The sequence below is a fragment of the Aristolochia californica genome, unplaced genomic scaffold, assembly GCF_029961685.1.
Source record: "Aristolochia californica isolate CCGP_79_NKW_82.1479 unplaced genomic scaffold, dmAriCali1.0.hap1 SCAF_11, whole genome shotgun sequence".
NCBI lineage: Eukaryota > Viridiplantae > Streptophyta > Magnoliopsida > Piperales > Aristolochiaceae > Aristolochia > Aristolochia californica.
In genome coordinates this window covers 9506497-9528267 of record NW_027181782.1, presented here as the reverse complement: position 1 = coordinate 9528267, position 21771 = coordinate 9506497, and the positions used below count along the sequence as shown (strand labels likewise).

General features: G+C 33.0%; 1 protein-coding gene and 1 pseudogene across 1 annotated transcript; both read right to left on the bottom strand.

Annotated features, from left to right (window-relative positions):
• Window positions 1-813: 813 nt before the first annotated feature.
• LOC137943590 (zinc finger BED domain-containing protein RICESLEEPER 2-like) lies at window positions 814-3086 on the bottom strand. The gene is made up of 4 exons (XM_068789061.1): window positions 3018-3086; window positions 2730-2763; window positions 1045-1572; window positions 814-902 (listed from the first exon to the last, which is right to left on the bottom strand). Exons 1-4 carry the CDS (start codon window positions 3084-3086, stop codon window positions 814-816), a joined length of 720 nt encoding a protein of 239 aa, XP_068645162.1.
• Window positions 3087-12036: 8950 nt separating this feature from the next.
• Window positions 12037-13582, bottom strand: LOC137943589 (transcription termination factor MTEF1, chloroplastic-like; annotated as a pseudogene).
• Between the last annotated feature and the right edge of the window lie 8189 nt (window positions 13583-21771).

Here is a 21771-nt window from a genome sequence, read left to right as displayed (position 1 = left end):
AAAATATTTGTGGTTGGAAGTCCATGACGAACGAACTTCATCCCCGTAAAAAATATAAAAAATATTTGTGGTTGGATGTCTATGACGGAGGAACTTATTATTACATTTATGTTACTTCCTCCCATTAATGTCATATATTACTCTACCAGTTGAGAGTCGTTGTCATATGGAGGGCCACGGTGGTGGAGGTGGACACTTCAGAGCAATGCTGATAGACACACTACCTACAGAAGACAGAGTGTGCCCTACATCCAGCATGCGTTAAGACTATAGTATGGAGCAATGTCTTTGCAGCTAGGAGTGATTTTCTCTCACTGATATTATGCCAGTTGGGCCTCATGAATGAGTGCACTAGCATGAAGGGGAGTGTTGGAAGGTGAAAGCATATTGGAAGATGTGCCAATTTATACAAAGATTTTATACATCATTTGTAGCAACCTAGGAGTTCATGTTGTTCTCTCACCCCTAACTTGAGGGGGAGTATTGGAAGATAGGGCTCAAGCCCACGCGACCAAGGAAGACCCACACATCCAAGTATATTATAAGAGGGGCCCAAGCCCATATGACTAAGGAAGACTCAAGCAACCAAGAGATGTAGAAAAGGGGCTCAAGGCCCACAGATCAAGGAGAAGGCCCATAAGCCCACATTCAAGATGGCAGGATGGTAAATAAAGGGTCATCTCATAGAGATGACATTGATGTAATTAACTTAAAGTTCTAGGGTTTAAACCCAAAACCCTAAACCCTAAGTTCAGGTGTATTATTGTAATATAGTAGTTTCATAAATCTATAAATAAAGCTTCAGGGGGAGGGTTAAAAATCAAGTCCATAACCCTTCTTCCTCCAGTTTTGTCCCAATGGCTTTCTCTCCCTTTTTCTCCATGAGCTAAATTCATGGAGTCCTGAAAATCAACATTTCTAATATCCGCATTATATAAGGATACATATTCATTGTAAATCTCATATAAGGTGTGTCAAATTAAGTATATATTCACCGTAGTTTCCTCCTCAAAATGTATCTCTAGAAAACACATTTCGATCAACCTTTGACCCTTGGATCCAAAACTGCAGTAACAACTATCAACAAATTGCATTCACCCCAGTACTTCTCAAATTTCTCTTTCATTCTACGAACCATTGTCCAAATGAAAACATATTCAATTTTAAAATGAACATTTAGAACTTCTTTTACCCTATATACCGCACTAAGGTACAAATAAGTTGTAGGGTAATCACTCCCAAAAATTATATTAATAACTGCATTAAAAACTTCTAGAATCTCACACACCATTTCAACCTTTTCCCATTCATCAAGACTTGGCAAACAATCATACATTGGTTCTCTTACTTGAAATCTAGGGAATACATCTTTGAATTTTAATGCAGAAGAAAACATGTTATAAGTGAAGTTCCAACGAGTTGGACAATCAATAACCAACATCTTTTCATCTAGTTCTAGTCGTTGTAAAATTTCAAAAAAAGTGTGAAGTCTAGTCTCAGAAAGATTTATAAATTTAACTCTCTCATCCACAGTCTCAATGATATCCTTAATTTGAACAAGAACATCTTGGACTAATAAGTTCAGATTGTGAGCACAACAACGCACATGAAATAACTTCCCACCACAAACCAATTTCTTTTTTCTTGAAAAATCTTCTTTCAAAACTCTCAGACAAACATCATTATATGCAGCATTATCAACTGAGATACTAAATACTTTATTTTCAATTTTTCAATCTTTCAAACACTTTTAAATAGCATATGCTATGTTAACACCACGACGAGGAGGAGGAAATTGAATTTGAAGTTGAAGTTCATGTTGACACTAGAGTTGTCTAACCCTCCTTACTTAAACAATTAAGAGTTGAAATAGAAGCCAAAAAGCATTATCTAATTTAAAAAATAATTAGTAAATTTTATATTGTTTTCAAAAATCTTTTTTTCAGAACACTTTTCATTAACTCTAATTTATTAAAAATAAAAATTTAAATATTATTGATATTTAATGAAATGTGTTCTGACAAAATAGTTTTTTGAAAACTTTAAAAAAAATATTATTAATTTTAAATTAGAAAATATCTTAAATTGATTATAAAAAGGTGTAAAATAGGTAAAAAATTAATTAATTAATATATTTATTTTATATTTTATTATTATAGATATACAATAATAAAAAGTGTACCGATAAATTTTATATCTAATCACTATAGTAAATTTTTAATTTTTTAATTAATAAATATTTTAAATCAATTATAAAATGTGTTAAATAGGTAAGAGTAAGATTTTTTAATTAATAAATATACTTTTTATGTTTTTGTAAATATAAAGTAATAAAATGTGTATCAATATATTTAATTTTTAAACTCATTTTTCAATTAATAAATATTTTAAATTGATAATAAAAGGTCTTAAATAGGTAAGAGTAAGATTTTTAATTAATTAATATACTTATTTGTATTTTATTATTTTAAATATAAGGTAATAAAAAGTGTAACGATAAATTTTATTTCTAAACTCTATAATAAAATTTTAATTAGTAAATATTTTAAATCGATAATAATAGGTATTACATCCACATAATATTTAAACTGACTATGAAGGTATTTTGTGTCATTTTATAAAGTGGTAGATGATAAAGATGGAAACTCTCCGTTGCATCTAGCTGTGATTAATCATGATCTTTCAATTGTGTATTTTCTCGCTACACACATTAGAGTGGAGACTAGTACCGTGACCAATGAAGGTGTTAAGCCCTTGACCTAGCTATGGCAGATAGTGATCCCCAAGCATGGAAGTTCACAAGGTAATTTACCCATTTCAGAAGACCAAAGCAACAAACAAATCTCTGTTCATTATTCCCTTTCTACATTTTTTGCCAATTTTACCCAACTTTTTTAACATATTTAGATAAATGATGAAGTTTTGAACTTATTTAGAAAAATAATCGACTTTGACCGGTAAATTGAACACATGTAAAGTCAAAAGTGACACGTAGGCTTTGACCGATTACGTATCACCACGTCATCATGACATATCAGCACTCGGTGAGTCGAACGACACATCATCACCCGTGTAGGATGCCACATCATTAAATGAAAAAAAAAACCCTCGGTTTAAAATATAAAATTTAAACCACGCCATCATCGATGTAGTACCTTCTATCATTGATTTAAAATATTTATAAATTAAAAAAATATTTTACACTTTAAAAATCAAATTTATTGAAGCAATTTTTATTACCTTATATTTAAAATAATAAATTATTTAAAAGTATATTTATTACTTAAAAAATCTTACTCTTACCTATTTAAAACCATTTATTATTGGTTAAAATATTTATTAATCAAAAAATATGAAAATTTTATATTAGAGTTTTAAAATGAAATTTATCGGTGCACTTTTAATTACTTTATATTAAAAAATATACTAATTAATTAAAAAATCTTACTCTTACCGATTTAGCACCTTTTATTATCGATTTAAAATATTTATAAAATTAAAAAAATTTGTTCAAAAAATTATTTTTAGAGTTTAAAAATCAAATTTATTATAACAATTTTTATTTCATTATTTTTAAAATAATAATTTATTAAACAGAATATTATTTAATTAAAAAATCTTACTCTTGACAGCAACTAGGCAATACGCGCAATAGACCGATCTGTTAGGTGCGGAAAGTTACCACCTACAAGAGTGGACGGAACCAATCTAACACCCATCTCGCCCATTCTTGACCGCCTCTCACGGGATTCAAACGCGGGACATGGCGTGCCCGGCTCTGATACTATGACATCGGCTAGCCAATACACCCAACAGACCGATCTGTTAGGAGCGGAAAGCTACCGCTTACAAGAGTGGACGGAACCACTCTGACACCCACCCCGCCCATTCTTGACCGCCTCTCACGGGATTTGAACGCGGGACGTGGTGTGTCCAACTCTGATACCATGACAGCAGCTAGCCAATACACCCAACAGACCGATCTGTTAGGTGCAGAAAGTTACCGCCTATAAGAGTGGACATAACCACTCTGACAACTCTACCTATTTAACACCCTTTATTATCGATTTAAAATATTTATTAACTGAAACAAATTTGAAAATTTTAGTTTAGAGTTTAAAAATAAAATTTATTGGTAAACTTTTTATTACCTTATATTTCAAATAATCCATTATTAAAAAAATATATTAATGAATTAAAAAATTGTACTCATACTATTTAACACCTTTTATTATTGATTTAAAATATTTATTAACTGAAAAAAATTGAAATTTTTATTTTAAATAAAATTTATCGACACACTTTTCATTACCTTACATTTAAAATAATAAAAAATAAAATATCTATTCTAATTAATTTAAAAGTCTTACTCTTACCTATTTAACACATTTTATTATCAATTTAAAATATTTATTAATTGAAAATATTTTTCAAAAAAATTACTGTAGAGTTTAAAAATCAAATTTATCGGTACAAATTTTGTTACCTTATATTTAAAATAATAGAATATAAAATAACCTTATATTAATTAATTAAAAACCTTACTCCTACCTAATTAATACCATTTATTATCGATTTAAATTATTTAAAAAATTAAAAAATATTTAACATTTTTATTTTAGACTTTAAAAATCAAATTTATTGGTACACATTTTATTTCCTTATATTTAAAATAGTAAAATATAAAATTATTATATTAATTAATTAAAAATTTTACTCTTACCATTTTTACTCCTTTTATTATCGATTTAAAATATTTTTTAATTGAAAAAATATATGAAAAAATAATTGTTGAATTTAGAAATAAAATTTAGAGCTGAGTACTATACTTAGAGCTCTATTGGATAATAAGATAATCAGTAACCAAACAAGATCATGTAGTGTTGATGTCAACGCCAAAACATCAAAGGCGAGACAAGTAGATAACATCAACGATAATCAATTACCAATATCATTCTCATAAACAGTGTTTGGACAACAAGTGTTTATATTGAAGCATTAAACATGAATATATCAGTAGTTTTTATCAATCGTAATAGTTTACAAGCCTAGAGCTGAATGACTTCACTAATAGGCAACAAGACAACCTCTCCCAAAACAGATTGTCACCAATGACAAGATAGTGAGGCTACGACCCAAAACGAGTACTGCTCAAAGAGAATATCCATCTTGTCTTCCCAACAAAACTTCTACTTCGATCTCTACCTCATCTTTCGGCATTTCCTCTTAGTCTCCTCATACAATTTTTCTTCCACTGCAAAATGCAACAAAGAACCCATATAAAAAGCATAGTTGACCAGAGACTTAGTCACATGATGAAACAAGCAGTAATTACATGTACCCAAAGATGTAAAAAATAGTAAATTTAAAAAAAAATCATTCAGTTTAGGTCAGCATATAGGGATCAATAGCATGACTTGTCTAATACAAGAAAACAACAAGCTCTAAGTATAGTATTGAGTAAGTCAAGGTCGTTACTCAAACATCTTGCTAAGTATGTCTTTGACATGTAAAATAAATCAAGAGGTATGCGAGAATTTGGAACAAATTCCCAGCCACTATCGAATGTAAGACTATAATCCATGCAAACACTTGCATGATACCTAAGTTGTTACAGTAGTGCAATTAAATGCCCAACAATGGCGGTTGAGTACAATGAGAAAATTATGGAGATTATCACAGACGAGAATATCTTTGTTGCATGCCTTCTGATGATTTTAAATAAACAAATGAAAATAACCATTACCACTACTTTCAAATACCAAACAAAAAATCAATAGCTAAGCACACCTGAGTTCGAGATATCTTTCTCTGCTTGAACATTGTGAAGGCGAATGAAATGATATCACCGACGACTAGATTTGATGACACTTTGGTGAGGTAGTCACATGCAAATTGTCAATCCCATCAGAAACTTGATTATTCTGCTGTCACTTCAAATCAAAACTGAATGTTATATCTCTGGTGCATATAAATGATGGGATGAGAGTGCTTACCCGGAACTAACCATGTATCCCAACACAGTGGCTGCAAGTAAAAAAGGAAGGTGAGTTCTAGCACTTATCCCTGGTGTTGCTGGTACAAAAAGTGTCTGAGCAAATGAAAACAATTTTCATAAGAAAAATAATAAAACTACGTAGACAAAATATATAGCTAGACTCCAATTAGCTTTATTACATGGGCACTAACCACAACTTCCACTAAGAACGGCTAAACAATATAAAAATTTAAAATGACTAATTAATACATATAGAATACCAAAAAATAAAAGACAATTATCAATACTAATACTTAAATGTTACAAGTAGTGAAAATGTTTACCTTGGATTGTTACTTCCTGAAGTGCTTGTTGGGGCGTTAATTGGTCGGTTTAGACATTTTCTAGCATTATGCCCTGATTGTTTACATCTACAACAAACATAGGTACCACTTTCTCCTTTATCCATTTTTGTACATATACAAACTGAACGAGGTTTATCAGGTTGTTCCTTTCAATAGGTGGAAGAACTCGTACACCTGTATTAGGCCAATAGAGTTTATCTTTAGGAGGATAGAATCCAATCGCATATGTTTGTCTATATGCCTCTATTGTATACCAAAGATCACACAATTGATTGAAATCATAATTGATTTTTCCACACATCGCAATTGCGTGGGCACAAGGAATTTTTTCCATTTGAAAGTGAGTGCATGTACATGTCATATTCTCCAAATCAACCTGATACAACCTTTCCTGATCCACACGGATTTCATACACATTATCTTGATACCTCAAATTTACATGCTCTTGCTATATCCACCTTAATTTTTAGAGATGCATCAGCAAAGGGAGTACAAAACGATGTCATCTTTCCCACAATTTCATGTCTTTTCACAAAAAGTTTATTTAATCTATAAAATGTTCATGCCTCCAATTTTTCAATTGGAAGACTTCTAGCACATTTCAAAACATTATTATAGCTTTATGACATATTGGTGGTCATCACACCAAAGCGAACATTGCCATCATGCGCCACTGACCAAAACTCAACACTCAATTCTCTTTCTGTCAATAATTCTTTTGCTCACTCACTTTGTTGCACAATCAACTCCATTGTCTGATCAAAATCTATAATAGTAGTCTTCATTGCTACAAACCATGTGAGAGTAGTTAAAGTTTCATTTTTGAATATCTTATTGAATCAAAACATTATTAAAGCTCAAAGACATATTGGTGGTCATCACACCAAAGCGAACATTACCATCATGCGCCAATGACCAAAACTCAAGACTCGATTATCCTTATGTCAATAATTCTTTTGCTCGCTCACTTTGTTGCACAATCAACTCCATTATCTGATCAAAATCTATATTATTTGTCTTCATTGCTACAAACCTTATGAGAGCAGTCAAAGTTTCATTTTTGAACATCTTCTTGAATCAAAATATTATGAAAGCTCTAAGACATATTGGAGGTAATAACACCAAAGCGAACATTGCCATCATGCGCCAATGACCAAAACTCAAGACTCACTTCTCCTACTGTCAATAATTCTTTTGCTCGCTCACTTTGTTGCACAATAAAATCTATTGTCTGATCAAAATCTATAATATTTGTCTTCATTACTACAAACCATATGAGAGCAGTCAAAGTTTCATTTTTGAACATTTTCTTGAATCAAAATATTATTAAAACTCGAAGACATATTGTTGGTCATCACACCCAAGCGAACATTGCCATCACGCGCCAATGACCAAAACTTAGGACCCAATTATCTTTCTGTCAATAATTCTTTTGCTCGCTCACATTGTTGCCCAATCAACTCCATTGTCTGATCAAAATCTAAATATTTGCCTTCATTACTGCAAACCATATGAGAGCAGTCAAAGTTTCATTTTTGAACATCTTCTTTAAATTGGCAACTCTATGACGAATACAAAAATGATGAAAACGTCTTGGTGGTGGAAATTGTCTCTGGACCGCCCTTATCAAAACGCTTTGACGATTTGAAATTAAAGTAAAGGATCTTCTTCCTTGATTAAAAAACGTCTAGACAAGCTAAAAATCATTCTCAACTTTTTTGATTTTTTGATTTAACAACAGCAAAAGCTAGAGGAAAAACACCATTATCCCCATCAAGAGTAGTAACAGTCAACAGACATGTAGGATACTTCATATATAATTATGTTCCATCAACACTAATAACGGGTCTATAGTATTGGAATCTAGCAATGGATGACCCAACTGTTCAAAATACACATTTAAATATCCTTTCATGACCAAATTCATCACAACATAGTATGTATTCATTTGCTGGATTCGACTCTTTGGTAGAGGTTGAGAGAAAATCCACGTTTAGAGAGGAAACTGTCATTAAAAAGCAATTGAAATATCAAAGTGGCATCCACCCAATTGACACTCAATTTCGTTGGTTGTAATAAGGAATCCAATCTCGTTTATTTCTTTAAAGACCCTCTAATTTGTCCATTTATCTGAATATTTATTTGTATTTATTTGTTTGGGAAAAAATTAAATATTCAAGTAATTTTACCCCTTTACCCGTTACTATTTATTAAATGGAAAATATATTTATAATTTTTATAAAGATAATTTAGTTGATGTGTTTCTAATAAAAATATAGTTATGCAAGTAGAGGTAAAATAGGCTAGTCTATTTCTTCCTATATTGATATATATTAACTATGATTTTCATTAATTTATATTAATTTTTTTTATGAATATATTTTGAGTTTTATAATTTTATAAAAATCTTTTGTTTTATCTATTTATTTAATTTATTCAAGCCCAAAAAAGGGAACAAAGGTCTCCATAAAAAAGTTGCCTAGCACTTTATATCAGCAGATTCACTACTCTGTTCCTCGTTCTTGGACAACTGGAGACCATCCTTGTCTCAGTTACAAGTTTCTTATTCTCTGGTAAAGAAGGTACTAGAATTAGCATGCTTTGACAACATTTTCTAAAAGTGGCTCTTGGCATGGTTTTGGCCTCCACAAGAACTTGACAGAATGAAATTGATAAAATCATATGATGCATTTGATTGATCTCCCTCTAAGTTTGCTTTCATTGATTTTTTTTTTTTATCTAGTACTTGGTAGATTTTAATGTCCTCTTATAACTATGTATGAATTAACTTCTTCAACATACTTTTTTTTATTTAAAATTTTAATCTGAATTATATCATGGTTAATAATTTTATATTCTTTATGCATATATTAGTCTAATTAAGCTTGTTGTCCCCATAAAAATTGCTTCATACCACTGCTTATATGGAGATTAGACCAAGTCAGTAAGCATATTTTGTTTTAGCTGGGATACGCTTATAAATCCTCTAATTGACGACCCCTCCAACAAATAAGAGAATTCAAAGAACAAACGAAGATTACAGAGATGAACTCATGGATGTTTCGCATAACGCACCATCAACGAAGGAAACCAACTGGGATACACTATTGAGGAACCTAGCTTGTTCACCAAGCCCTTTTTTTATTTTTTATGAAATGGTGAAATTATTAAGCGGCTAAAAGCAATCCCAAACAGAGAGGACCATTCAAGCAGTAAGGAAGGAGACCCAGAAACAAAGGATGAACGAGAGAGACCATCTTTGGCAAGAGCATCGGCTAGGGAATTGGCTTCTCTGAGTAAATGCTGCTAAGAAACATTAGTGGGCCTGCATGAGTCATGGATTTCCTCAAAGATGAGTCTGAACCTCCACGGAAGCTTGGATTGTCCTTTCATCCAGTTGAAATTAGTTCCCTGTCTGCTAAAATTATTTCTTAAAATCTAACTCATACTAGCGCTCATGTTTTGAGAAATGTTTTGAATAAATTTTGTGGAAGCTGTAACAGGTAACTCTGGAAGTGAAATCATATCATAAGTCCTATTTCAAGTGTGCCCTTGGAGGCTGTGTCCTCACTCTTTCATCCTATGCTGCAATGGATGGTGTTCTTTACTGCAAGGCCCATTTCACACAATTGTTCAAGGAGAAAGGAAGCTACAGCTATGTCCTTAAGGGCGCAACTCTGCTGCAGTACCCGGGGAGTCTCAGAAAGAGGTGGCAGTACAAGATGAAAGACAAGAAGCAAAAGAAGCTGAAATAGGAGGCAACAACAGAGCAGGAGCTTTCAAATTTTCACCTATATTTATCATGGTCATTTTGGTAGCTTTTCGTTTTTCCATCCTTCACTATATTTTTCTAAATTCATTTCACCCGGACCAAATCCTAATCGGTTTTGCATCGGGCAAGTTTCCATATCCATTAGACAAAACGGACCGGATATCTGTTGAATCTTCGGATGAGATGCAACTTGAAAGCAATAAATCTTCTCCTCTTGTAGGATGACACTCTGGCCTTGCAACCTCGTATCAACAATTCATTGAACTTCAGAAACATATTTTTCCTTTTCTTCTTATCTGAAATAGCAGGAAATGTTGTAATGGCTGGTGCACTGGGTTTTAAAATCCTAGATATACTCTTAATGCTTAAAGTGAATTTCATTAAATTTAGAGTTGTAATAAGATAAAATTATATTCATATTGGCTCTTGTTTGTGGGAGTTGTAATGGGTCAACAAAGGTGGGGTGGCAGATACTTTCTTCTGGGGGGTCATGGTGGAGCCAAAATTTTCCTTTGGGGAGATAATCTAATGTTATGCAGTAAAATAAATTTTATTTACTTTGAAAATTAATGATTTTTAGAATAATTATAAAAATGAATGTTAAAAACAGAAAGGAACAAAAACCCAATGTTTAATCTTTTGTTACCAAACTTCATTTACTTTCAATACTGCTTTTTTGGATCAAGGATTATTAAAATAACTTGGAAAAAGACAAGCCTTGAAATCCACTAGTATATTGTTCTACAACTTCAGCATGATATATTCATAAGAAGCAGAATAATCAAATTATCATAGGGATTACTATTGCTCAATTCGAAGTTGAACTACCTCTAGAATTTCAAGAAAGGAAACGAATGTTTGATTCCTCGCTTTCCTCCATGCTTTTACTTCCTTTGCCTTTCTATTAGATCTATGATGTGGTATTTCTCTTAGGGTGTGTGTGTGCCAATACAAAAATATAGGAAGAAAATTTCCCGTTGACTAAAATTTTCTCGCATTTGCACCATTTTTGGGGACTGGAAAATTTCCTGGTGATTCTTTTTGATTCCTCTCATCTTTAAGAAATGTTAAAAAGGATTAGAAAATAAGTTTCCACTTGTTCAAATAGGAAACAATAGGAAAAATAAACCAAGAAACACTAAAGTGGTTCTTGATCATTTACCTCTTACTTTTAAGATAAAGTAAGATAAAATTGTTTGCATTTTTATCAACATCTTCCCAAGTTACTTCGACTTGAGGTAATCCATCCCAGTTTGAGGTAGTGTACTAGTCAAGCAAATTTAGCTCTTGGGTTTGATGGTTCGATCTGAATTTACCTTTGGGGTGGTTAGTGACTTATATGGGAGAAGAAAAATGGACAGTGAAAGAATTAGGAAAGTGGAACATTTTTTAATGTTAGTGTGATCGGCGGAAAATGCACTGGAAAGTACTTTCTTGTGTTAGTGCACAAAATGAAAAATGTAGTGGAAAAAAAAAGAATGAGTTACTTTTATATTATACCTAAAAAAATAATATACCTAAACAAATAATAAACATAAACAAACATGGTTACTTTTTTAATTAGCATTAAAAATATTAACATAATATATAATTAAATAGGGTATTTTATTAATAAATCAAAATAGATTGTAGTTTAATCTCAATGTCAATATCAGCTCACCAACATGCAATTCCTAAGCCTTTTCCTAATACTACAATATTGTTGTTCCAGCATTATCTAACAAATTTATTTCAATGAAACTAGTCCAAGCCAACCATAAGCCAACAACCAAGAGACTAGTCCAAGTAATTTTAATGAAGTAGGGTGAAGACTTCAATTCAAACTCAAGATTGAGTAAACTTTCATCCCTTCAGCTAGGCTCTCAAATAAATTAATATCTGAATAACATGAATTTCTTCATCATCCTTGTTTATTTTGATATTCACAATTGAACACCAGGCTTTATCTTCTGATCCATGCTAAAAGAAAAATATTGCGGAGACTTATTCAATTCCTCTAATTCTCCATTCATTTCATTCAAGAAATAATCGACTTTCAGTCTGAAATTCTTCTCTACACTAAACGTCAACAAGCCAGGCGACCTCAAGACCATTTTTTCGGTCTACACTAAACTCTGCAAATACTCGAGCTTGGGAGTCAAGGTTGACTTCACGCTAGACACTACGAGAAGAGAATTCTTACAAGTGATCTTGTGAGGTCCCTCGAAACCCAATGTTCACAAGAAGAAAAGGGTCATTCGAAGCTGATCAGGCACGTTGGAGATGAGTAGCCTCATGGATCGAGTGATGGATATCTGAATATCCGCAAACGGAATTTGAACATGGGTTGGGAGAAATTCAAAAACAAGGAGGAGATCAGAGGTGGTCTAAGTGGTCAAGAGCTGTTGAAGCAGCCCGAGATTCGTCCCATATCATAATGTTCAATACCGAAGTGTAGAAGACATTTTTTGGCGCATATGACGCACTCGAGGGAGGTGGAGCTGAAATTAGGGTTTTTCTCGAGGGCCTTGGAGGTGTCAACATCGAGGCACTCTAGGTAGAGGAGCTTTCGAGTGAGTGAGTGAAAGTGAATGGACAAGGTGAACCATCAAAGTTATCTTTCACTCGTTTTCCATTAGAGTGATTGAAAATGAATTATATAGTTCGTTCACTTGCACTTTCCCTCGTGTGTGATCACTAACAATTTTGGGTAAGTAACGGGGGGTTAGTGCATTTTTGGTTCAAGTTCAAGTTCAAGTTCTAGAGAATGAGCAACTTCAAATTCATGTAAAATTTGGTGTTAGTGTGGATGAGTTCAAATGCATTGGAAAAAAAGTTTGCAGTGTTAGTGCCTAAAATGAAAATTATTATGTAAAGAAGAGAATGAGTAACTTTTTATAATATACCTAAACAAATAATTAACCAAAACAAACGTGGTTACTCAACTAATAAGTAATTTAATGTTGTATTAAAATATATTAATATACTAATTAATTAAATAAGATATTTCTTTAATAAATGATTGTGGTTCGTTGTAAATTAATACAATAATTACGTGTGACAAATAATTGTGTACTAATTAATTATAAAAAAAGATAAAAAAGTAAAAAAAACATAAATGAATATAATAAATAAATAAATTATTTTATTAATAACATAAGAAATATTTTAACATAAAAATGGAATAATTAAACAAAATAATTGATCAAATGGTTACTTTAACAATTTTTTAATTACCACTCTTAAATCAATAATTTAATATAGTAAAAAGTGAATATAATAAATAAATAAATAATTTTATTAATAACAAAAAATAATGACTTTCAATTGTAAGACAATTTCCATATATGACCCATTCACTGGGTGGCTTCCTAGGTAGATTGGTGGTCATCGGTTGTAACTAGTTGCAATTACAACCTCTCCACTCTTTGATGGAAAGGAGTTTAAGTTTGGATTTGGTCTAGCTGAGGGATGCCTGGACATTGCCATCGATGAACCTCTGTGATAGACGAGACATCTTCAATCTCCAAAAATTGATCACCGTGATGAGAGGTGTGTTTTTTGTTTCAGTTTTTATTATTTCATCTATGTTAAGAAGTTCTTGAGTTGAAGTCTTACATTTTTGGTATCAAAGCTTTCCTCTCTGATCATTGCTTCATTTCAGTTGAGAAAAGAGAGCCAAGCTCTGTGCTCTATGCGCGTGTCGGCCATCATTTCATAACCTGGCAACTTGCGCGGAGTGGCGTTGGATCCGTCGACGAACGACTCCCATCATTCGTCGTGTTCTCTGGGCTATTTGGCGAACGAGTGCCGCTGGTCGGAGCAAGGTGCGCAAGTGACGCCGAAGACGATGGTTGACGTCCGAGGGGGAGGGGGGGTGACAGTCGCCGCCATCAATAGCCCCTCTGCGCGTGGCTGGAGGTTGAAGACGAGCTCCATCTCGTGAAAAAATAAAAAAATAAAAGAGAGAAAAAAATGAAACATAATTTCAGTTTCATTTAAATAGTGAGTCGGGATTGAGTTGACTCGGGTCAAGTTGGGTGCGCGGATGGGTTGAATCGTGGCAAGAAAAGTTGAGTTGGCTCGGCTTGCCCGTCACAACTCGCTAACCCGACTCAGTTCACAAATTCAAAATTTTTGAGCCAGTGAGAATTCGATCCCATGGATACAATTCTGACACCAATGATCATTAGGCCCACTGTCCTTCATGTATTATCGTTGAATACACATTTAATACATATTTAAATTGTAGTAAAGTTAGTAAATCTGTTTTTATGCAATTTCTCATTTAATTCATATGAATTATATGATTGTGCATGCATATATAGTTGTATACTATGCATATTTTGTTAATTTTTCAATTGTAAAATTTTTTATTTAGGTTGTAGGCTTAATTCATTTTTATACATATTTTATGTTGACCTAAATATAAGGAAATGATAATTGACATCAATTTTAGTCAATTATTTTTATGTCATATTTTTCGCATGCATTTGAATAATTGAGTAATTGCCCCAACATTCTTAATTATAAAAATGTCTAGTGACATTAATTTACTCACATAAAGTTAATGACAAAAAAAATTGTGATTAATCATGCAGATATAATAATTTAACCCCACAGGGTAAATATTATATTTAAGTAATTAATTAGGAAGGGAAACAATTACTTTAAGATTCTAGTTATCCACAAGCGTAGAATATTCTTTTATAAACAAAATTTTGGGTCCCATCATAAAGAGACATAAATCGCATATGTGTTATAATCTATGCCCACGGGAAAGATTATAATGACACGCTTATTTATTCGTTTGAAATATTTACATGGTAAATATTCAAAAAATTTGGCTTCATTACAAGTTTGGTAAACTTGTTGTCTACTTTACAGTTCTTCAAACTTTATCTATTCCAAACCTTGATTCCTCTATTATTCCCCTAAATGGAGAAAATTATATTGAGTAGAAAGAGAAAATTTTCCTGTTATTAGGGTGCATGGATCTTGACTTGACACTTTGAGTGGATGAACCTCCAAATCCCATGGAATCTAGTACCCAAATTGAGAAAACATCATTTAAACTTTGGGAACGATTCAATCGATTAGGTTTAATGTTTATTAAGTCTCATATTGGGAAGAGTATTCGTGGATCCATTCTTGAATGTGCCAAAGCAAAGAAAGATCTTCAAGCTATTCAGGAAACAAAATGGGTTCACATGTGGAGGCGGTTGGAACTTAAAGACTTGTCCTCAATACTACCTTTGTATAAGACCTTGAAAGGACATTCTATGTTCCATCTTTTTCTAGAAATCTTATCTCAGTTCTTAGACTTTCACCTTTTGGATTCAACAAAAGAGTTCTATGCCTCTTATTGAAAATTGAATTTTAGATGAAGGATTGTTCAAAATTCTTTTAAACCTTTCATTTCACTGCAGTCTTACGATATTGCATAGTATTAATGATGGCATTAAGTGTAGTGTTATAAATAAGAAATCCTCCATGTTGTGGCATAAGATATTAGGTCATATCTCCTTTGATAGAAGTACAAGAAGACTAACAAGTACAAGAAATGTGCCAGGAGAACTTTTGATGTCTTAGAAATAATACACAGTGATATTTCAGGTCCATATGATGCATGTGTCAATGGTCAGAAATATTTCATTACCTTTATTGATGACCATACACGATATATGTATCTCTATCTGCTTTATGATAGAAGTGAAGCAATAAATGCTTTGAAGGTATATAAAGTAGAAGTAGAGAATCAATTATGCAAACAAATCAAAATCTTGAGGTCAGATGGAGGTGGTGAATATTATGGAAGGTACACTGAAAGTGAACAATTGCTTGGTCCTTTTGCAAAATTTTCTGAGGAACATGGAGTTATGCCACAATACACAATGCTTGGCTCACCGTCTCAAAATGGTGTGGCTGAAAGAAGAAACGGAATATTAATGGACATGGTGAGGAGTATGATTAGTGACTCTGACCTCCCATTGTCTTTGTGGAGTGAAGCTCTCAAAATTGCACTTTATGTACTCAATAGGGTTCCAACCAAGGCGGTTTACAAAATGCCATTTGAGTTATGGAAATGTTGGAAACCTAGTTTAAGGCATGTACATGTTTGGGGTTGTGCAGCTAAAGTTTGGGTTTACAATCCACTTGAGAGTTAGTGGACATTTCATTGGCTCTGCGGAATAGTCTATATGATATAGATTTTATTGTCAATCTCGTCCGACAGGAATTGTTGAATCTAAGAATGCAAGGTTCCTTGAGAATGATAAGATTAGTTGGAGTAGCCAACGTCAAAACTTAGTTTTTGAGGAGCATACAAGTTCTCTAACGGCTCCTACAACTTCAATGAGATTGGTTGTCATTCAGGATAATCACCAGGATTCGATAACTCAAGAACAACCAATAGTTGAAGAACCATCTCATCACGAGGATATTCTTATAGATCCAGTTACTCAACATTCTTAACCTGAAAATATTGAAGTACCATTAAGAAGATCTTCAAGAGTTAGGAAACCTACATTCTTTTCAGAATATGAAGTGTACCTTCAAGATTCTGACATGGAGATTGGTGCTAAAGATGATCCTATTACTTTTTCACAGGCCATGAGTGGACATAAATCAACATTATGGAATGATGCCATGAAGGAAGAGTTAGATTCAATAGCTAAAAATAAGTCTAGGATCTTGTTGAATTGCCTAAAGGGGGGAATGCCATTGGCTATAAGTGGGTTTTTAAAACCAAAAGAAACTTTTTAGGCAATATTGAAAGATATAAGGCAAGACTTGTAGCCAAAGGATTTATTCAATAGGAAGAAATTGATTATCTCTCTTGTTTCAAAGAAGTATTCATTTCGGATAATCATGGCATTAATAGCTCATTATGATATGGAGTTACATCAAATAGATGTGAAAACAACTTTCCTCAATGGAGACCTAGAAGAAAAGGTTTACATGAAAAACCTACAGGTTTCATTTCCGGGAATGATCACTTGGTTTGTAGACTTAAGAAATATATATATATGGCCTACAATAAGCCTTCTGTCAATGGTATTTTAAATTCCATGATGTTATTTCTTCTTTTGGTTGTACGGAGAATATCATGGATCAATGTATATACCATAAGGCCAGTGGGAGCAAAGTAATTTTCGTAGTCCTATATGTAGATGATATTCTGCTTGCTTCCAGTGATTTAGGATTACTTCAAGAAGTCAAACGATTTATCTCGATGAAATTTGATATGAAGGATATGAGCAAACCTAATCATAGGCTAATTTACAGATCTTATTTTTGGAAGTCTCCTCTATTACAGGAAACTTCTCTAGCTCATCTTCATCATCAACTCTATTTTTTGGAAACTAATTTGTTGCTGCGTTGGTTAGTTGTTTCCGAGTTTTCGTCGGTTGCACCCAAGCTGGTCTGTCATCCTTGCCGTGAATGACAATCTTGTTGGTGTTTCCGAAGAAAACAATCTACTATGAGCCTCTGCCTAGTCTTGTTTCTTGTTTCTGATTTTGCTCGCTGCTAGAAAAGACATGTGTTATTATTACCCGTTGTTGATCCATCACTGGCGTGAGAAATTCTCTGGTAGAAGTTACCATTTCTGCTACTTGGTTTCTGTCGGAGGACGACGATGACGTGATTGCCGTTTCTAGATGAAAAAATAGGGAAACCAATTGGCATCGGGGAAGAAGACGTTCTGTTGCCACTACTGCTGCTGGCTATCTTCAGAAAGATTTTTTGGAAACTCCTCTCTGTTGCTGATTAATCAGCTAAATTGTTGTTATTTGAAAAGTTTACTATGTTTTCGCTGTTCGGTTGAGGAAGAAGAAGATGAAGATGTTCCAGATTTAATGCTTCCTAACTTAGGAAACATAAAATTGGGATCAAGGGCTAGTTCCAACCCGAAAATCGCCGAGTTAATCCCACACTCGTTCCAACCCAACTTGGACCGGACCGAGTTCCCATCCAACCTGAGGGCACTATTTTTGCACCTGCTAGACTAAGTCAACTAGGACCAACTCGATCCAGGTATATGTGCCCAAGTATTGTACATATTTCATTTTTGAAATATCTTCTTGAATCAAAATATTATGAAAGCTCTAAGACATATTGGTGGTAATAACACCAAAGCGAACATTGCCATCATGCGCCAATGACCAAAACTCAAGACTCACTTCTCCTACTGTCAATAATTCTTTGGTTTGTTCACTTTGTTGCACAATCAAATCTATTGTCTGATCAAAATCTATAATATTTGTCTTCATTACTACAAACCATATGAGAGTAGTCAAAGTTTCTTTTTTGAACATTTTCTTGAATCAAAACATTATTAAAACTCTAAGACATATTGTTAGTCATCACACCCAAGCGAACATTGCCATCACACGCCAATGACAAAAACTTAGGACTCAATTCTCTTTCTGTCAATAATTCTTTTGCTCGCTCACTTTGTTGCACAATCAACTCCATTGTCTGATCAAAATCTAAATATTTTCCTTCATTACTACAAACCATATGAGAGCAGTCAAAGTTTCATTTTTGAACATCTTCTTGAAATTGGCAACTATATGACAAATACAAAAACGATGAAAACATCTTGGCGGAGGAAATTGTCTCTAGATCACCCTTATCAAAACCTTTTGACGATTTGAAATTAAAGTAAAGAGTCTTCTTCCTTAATTAACAAAACGTCTAGACAAGCTAAAAACCATTCTCAACTTTTTTGATTTTTTGATTTAACAACAGCAAAAGCTAGAGGAAAAATACCATTATCCCCATCAAGAGTAGTAACAGTCAACAGACATGTAGGATACTTCATATATAATTATGTTCCATCAACACTAATAAGGGGTCTATAGTATTGGAATCTAGCAATGGATGACCCAACTGCTCAAAATACACATTTAAATATCCTTTCATGACCAAATTCATCACAACATAGTATGTATTCATTTGCTGGATTCGACTCTTTGGCAGAGGTTGAGAGAAAATCCACGTTTAGAGAGGAAACTGTCATTAAAAAGCAATTGAAATATCAAAGTGGCATCCACCCAATTGACACTCAATTTGGTTGGTTGTAATAAGGAATCCAATCTCGTTTATTTCTTTAAAGACCCTCTAATTTTGTCCATTTATCTGAATATTTATTTGTATTTATTTGTTTGGGAAAAAATTAAATATTCAAGTAATTTTACCCCTTTACCCGTTACAATTTATTAAATGGAAAATATATTTATAATTTTATAAAGATAATTTGGTTGATGTGTTTCTAATAAAAATATAGTTATGCAAGTAGAGGTAAAATAGGCTAGTCTATTTCTTCCTATATTGATATATATTAACTATGATTTTCATTAATTTATTTTACTTTTTTGTATGAATATATTTTGAGTTTTATAATTTTATAAAAATCTTTTGTTTTATCTATTTATTTAATTTATTCAAGCCCAAAAAAAGGGAACAAAGGTCTCCATAAAAAAGTTGCCTAGCACTTTATTCTCTGCTTGAACATTGTGAAGGCGAATGAAATGATATCACCGACGACTAGATTTGATGACACTTTGGTGAGGTAGTCACATGCAAACTGTCAATTCCATCAGAAACTTGATTATTCTGCTGTCACTTCAAATCAAAACTGAATTTTATATCTCTGGTGCATATAAATGATGGGATGGGAGTGCTTACCCGGAACTAACCATGTATCCCAACATAGTGGCTGCAAGTAAAAAAGGAAGGTGAGTTCTAGCACTTATCCCTGGTGTTGTTGGTACAAAAAGTGTCAGAGCAAATGAAAACAATTTTCATAAGAAAAATAATAAAACTACGTAGACAAAATATATACCTAGACTCCAGTTAGCTTTATTACATGGGCACTAACCACAACTTCCACTAAGAACGGCTAAACAATGTAAAAATTTAAAATGACTAATTAATACATATAGAATACCAAAAAATAAAAGACAATTATCAATACTAATACTTAAATTTTACAAGTAGTGAAAATGTTCACCTTGGATTGTTACTTCCTGAAGTGCTTATTGGGGCGTTAATTGGTCGGTTTAGACATTTTCTAGCATTATGCCCTGATTGTTTACATCGACAACAAACATAGGTACCACTTTCTCCTTTATCCATTTTTGTACGTATACAAACTGAACGTGGTAGATCGGGTTGTTCCTTTCAATAGGTGGAACAACTCGTACACCCGTATTAGGCCAATAGAGTTTATCTTTAGGAGGATAGAATCCAATTGCATATGTTTGTCTATATGCCTCTATTGTATACCAAAGATCACACAATTGATTGAAACATAATTGATTTTTCCACACATCGCAATTGCGTGGGCACAAGGAATTTTTTCCATTTGAAAGTGAGTGCATGTACATGTCATATTCTCCAAATCAACCTGATACAACCTTTCCTGATCCACACGGATTTCATACACATTATCTTGATACCTCAAATTTACATGCTTTTGCTATATCCACCTTAGTTTTTAGAGATGCATTAGTAGAGGGAGTACAAAACAATGTCATCTTTCCCACAATTTCATGTCTTTTCACAAAAAGTTTATTTAATCTATAAAATATACATGCCTCCAATGCTTCAATTGGAAGACTTCTAGCACATTTCAAAACATTATTATAGCTTTATGACATATTGGTGGTCATCACACCAAAGCGAACATTGCCATCATGCGCCACAGACCAAAACTCAAGACTCAATTCTCCTTCTGTCAATAATTCTTTTGCTCACTCACTTTGTTGCACAATCAACTCCATTGTCTTATCAAAATCTATAATATTAGTCTTCATTGCTACAAACCATGTGAGAGCAGTTCAAGTTTCATTTTTGAATATCTTATTGAATCAAAACATTATTAAAGCTCTAAGACATATTGGTGGTCATCACACCAAAGCGAACATTACCATCATGCGCCAATGACCAAAACTCAAGACTCGATTCTCCTTATGTCAATAAATATTTTGCTCGCTCACTTTGTTGCACAATCAACTCCATTGTCTGATCAAAATCTATAATATTTGTCTTCATTGCTACAAACCATATGAGAGCAGTCAAAGTTTCATTTTTGAACATCTTCTTGAATCAAAATATTATGAAAGCTCTAAGACATATTGGTGGTAATAACACCAAAGCGAACATTGCCATCATTCGCCAATGACCTAAACTCAAGACTCACTTCTCCTACTGTCAATAATTCTTTTGCTCGCTCACTTTGTTGCACAATCAAATCTATTGTCTGATCAAAATCTATAATATTTGTCTTCATTACTAAAAACCATATGAGAGCAGTCAAAGTTTCTTTTTTGAACATTTTCTTGAATCAAAACATTATTAAAACTCTAAGACATATTGTTGGTCATCACACCCAAGCGAACATTGCCATCACGCGCCAATGACCAAAACTTAGGACTCAATTCTCTTTCTGTCAATAATTCTTTTGTTCGCTCACTTTGTTACACAATCAACTCCATTGTCTGATCAAAATCTAAATATTTGCCTTCATGACTGCAAACCATATGAGAGCAGTCAAAGTTTCATTTTTGAACATCTTCTTGAAATTGGCAACTCTATGACGAATACAAAAACGATGAAAACGTCTTGGCGGTGGAAATTGTCTCTGGACCGCCCTTATCAAAACGTTTTGA

Bases quoted from the DNA above. Each gene is read 5' to 3' on its own strand.
- LOC137943590 (XM_068789061.1), bottom strand. From the start codon at position 3,086: ATGTGGCATCCTACACGGGTGATGATGTGTCGTTCGACTCACCGAGTG. The intron at 2,764-3,017 runs GTGATACGTAAT...TATCTGCCATAG, and splicing joins TGATATGTCATGATGACGTG to CTAGGTCAAGGGCTTAACAC. The intron at 1,573-2,729 runs GTACTAGTCTCC...TGAACTTATTAG, and splicing joins TAACACCTTCATTGGTCACG to TCCAAGATGTTCTTGTTCAA.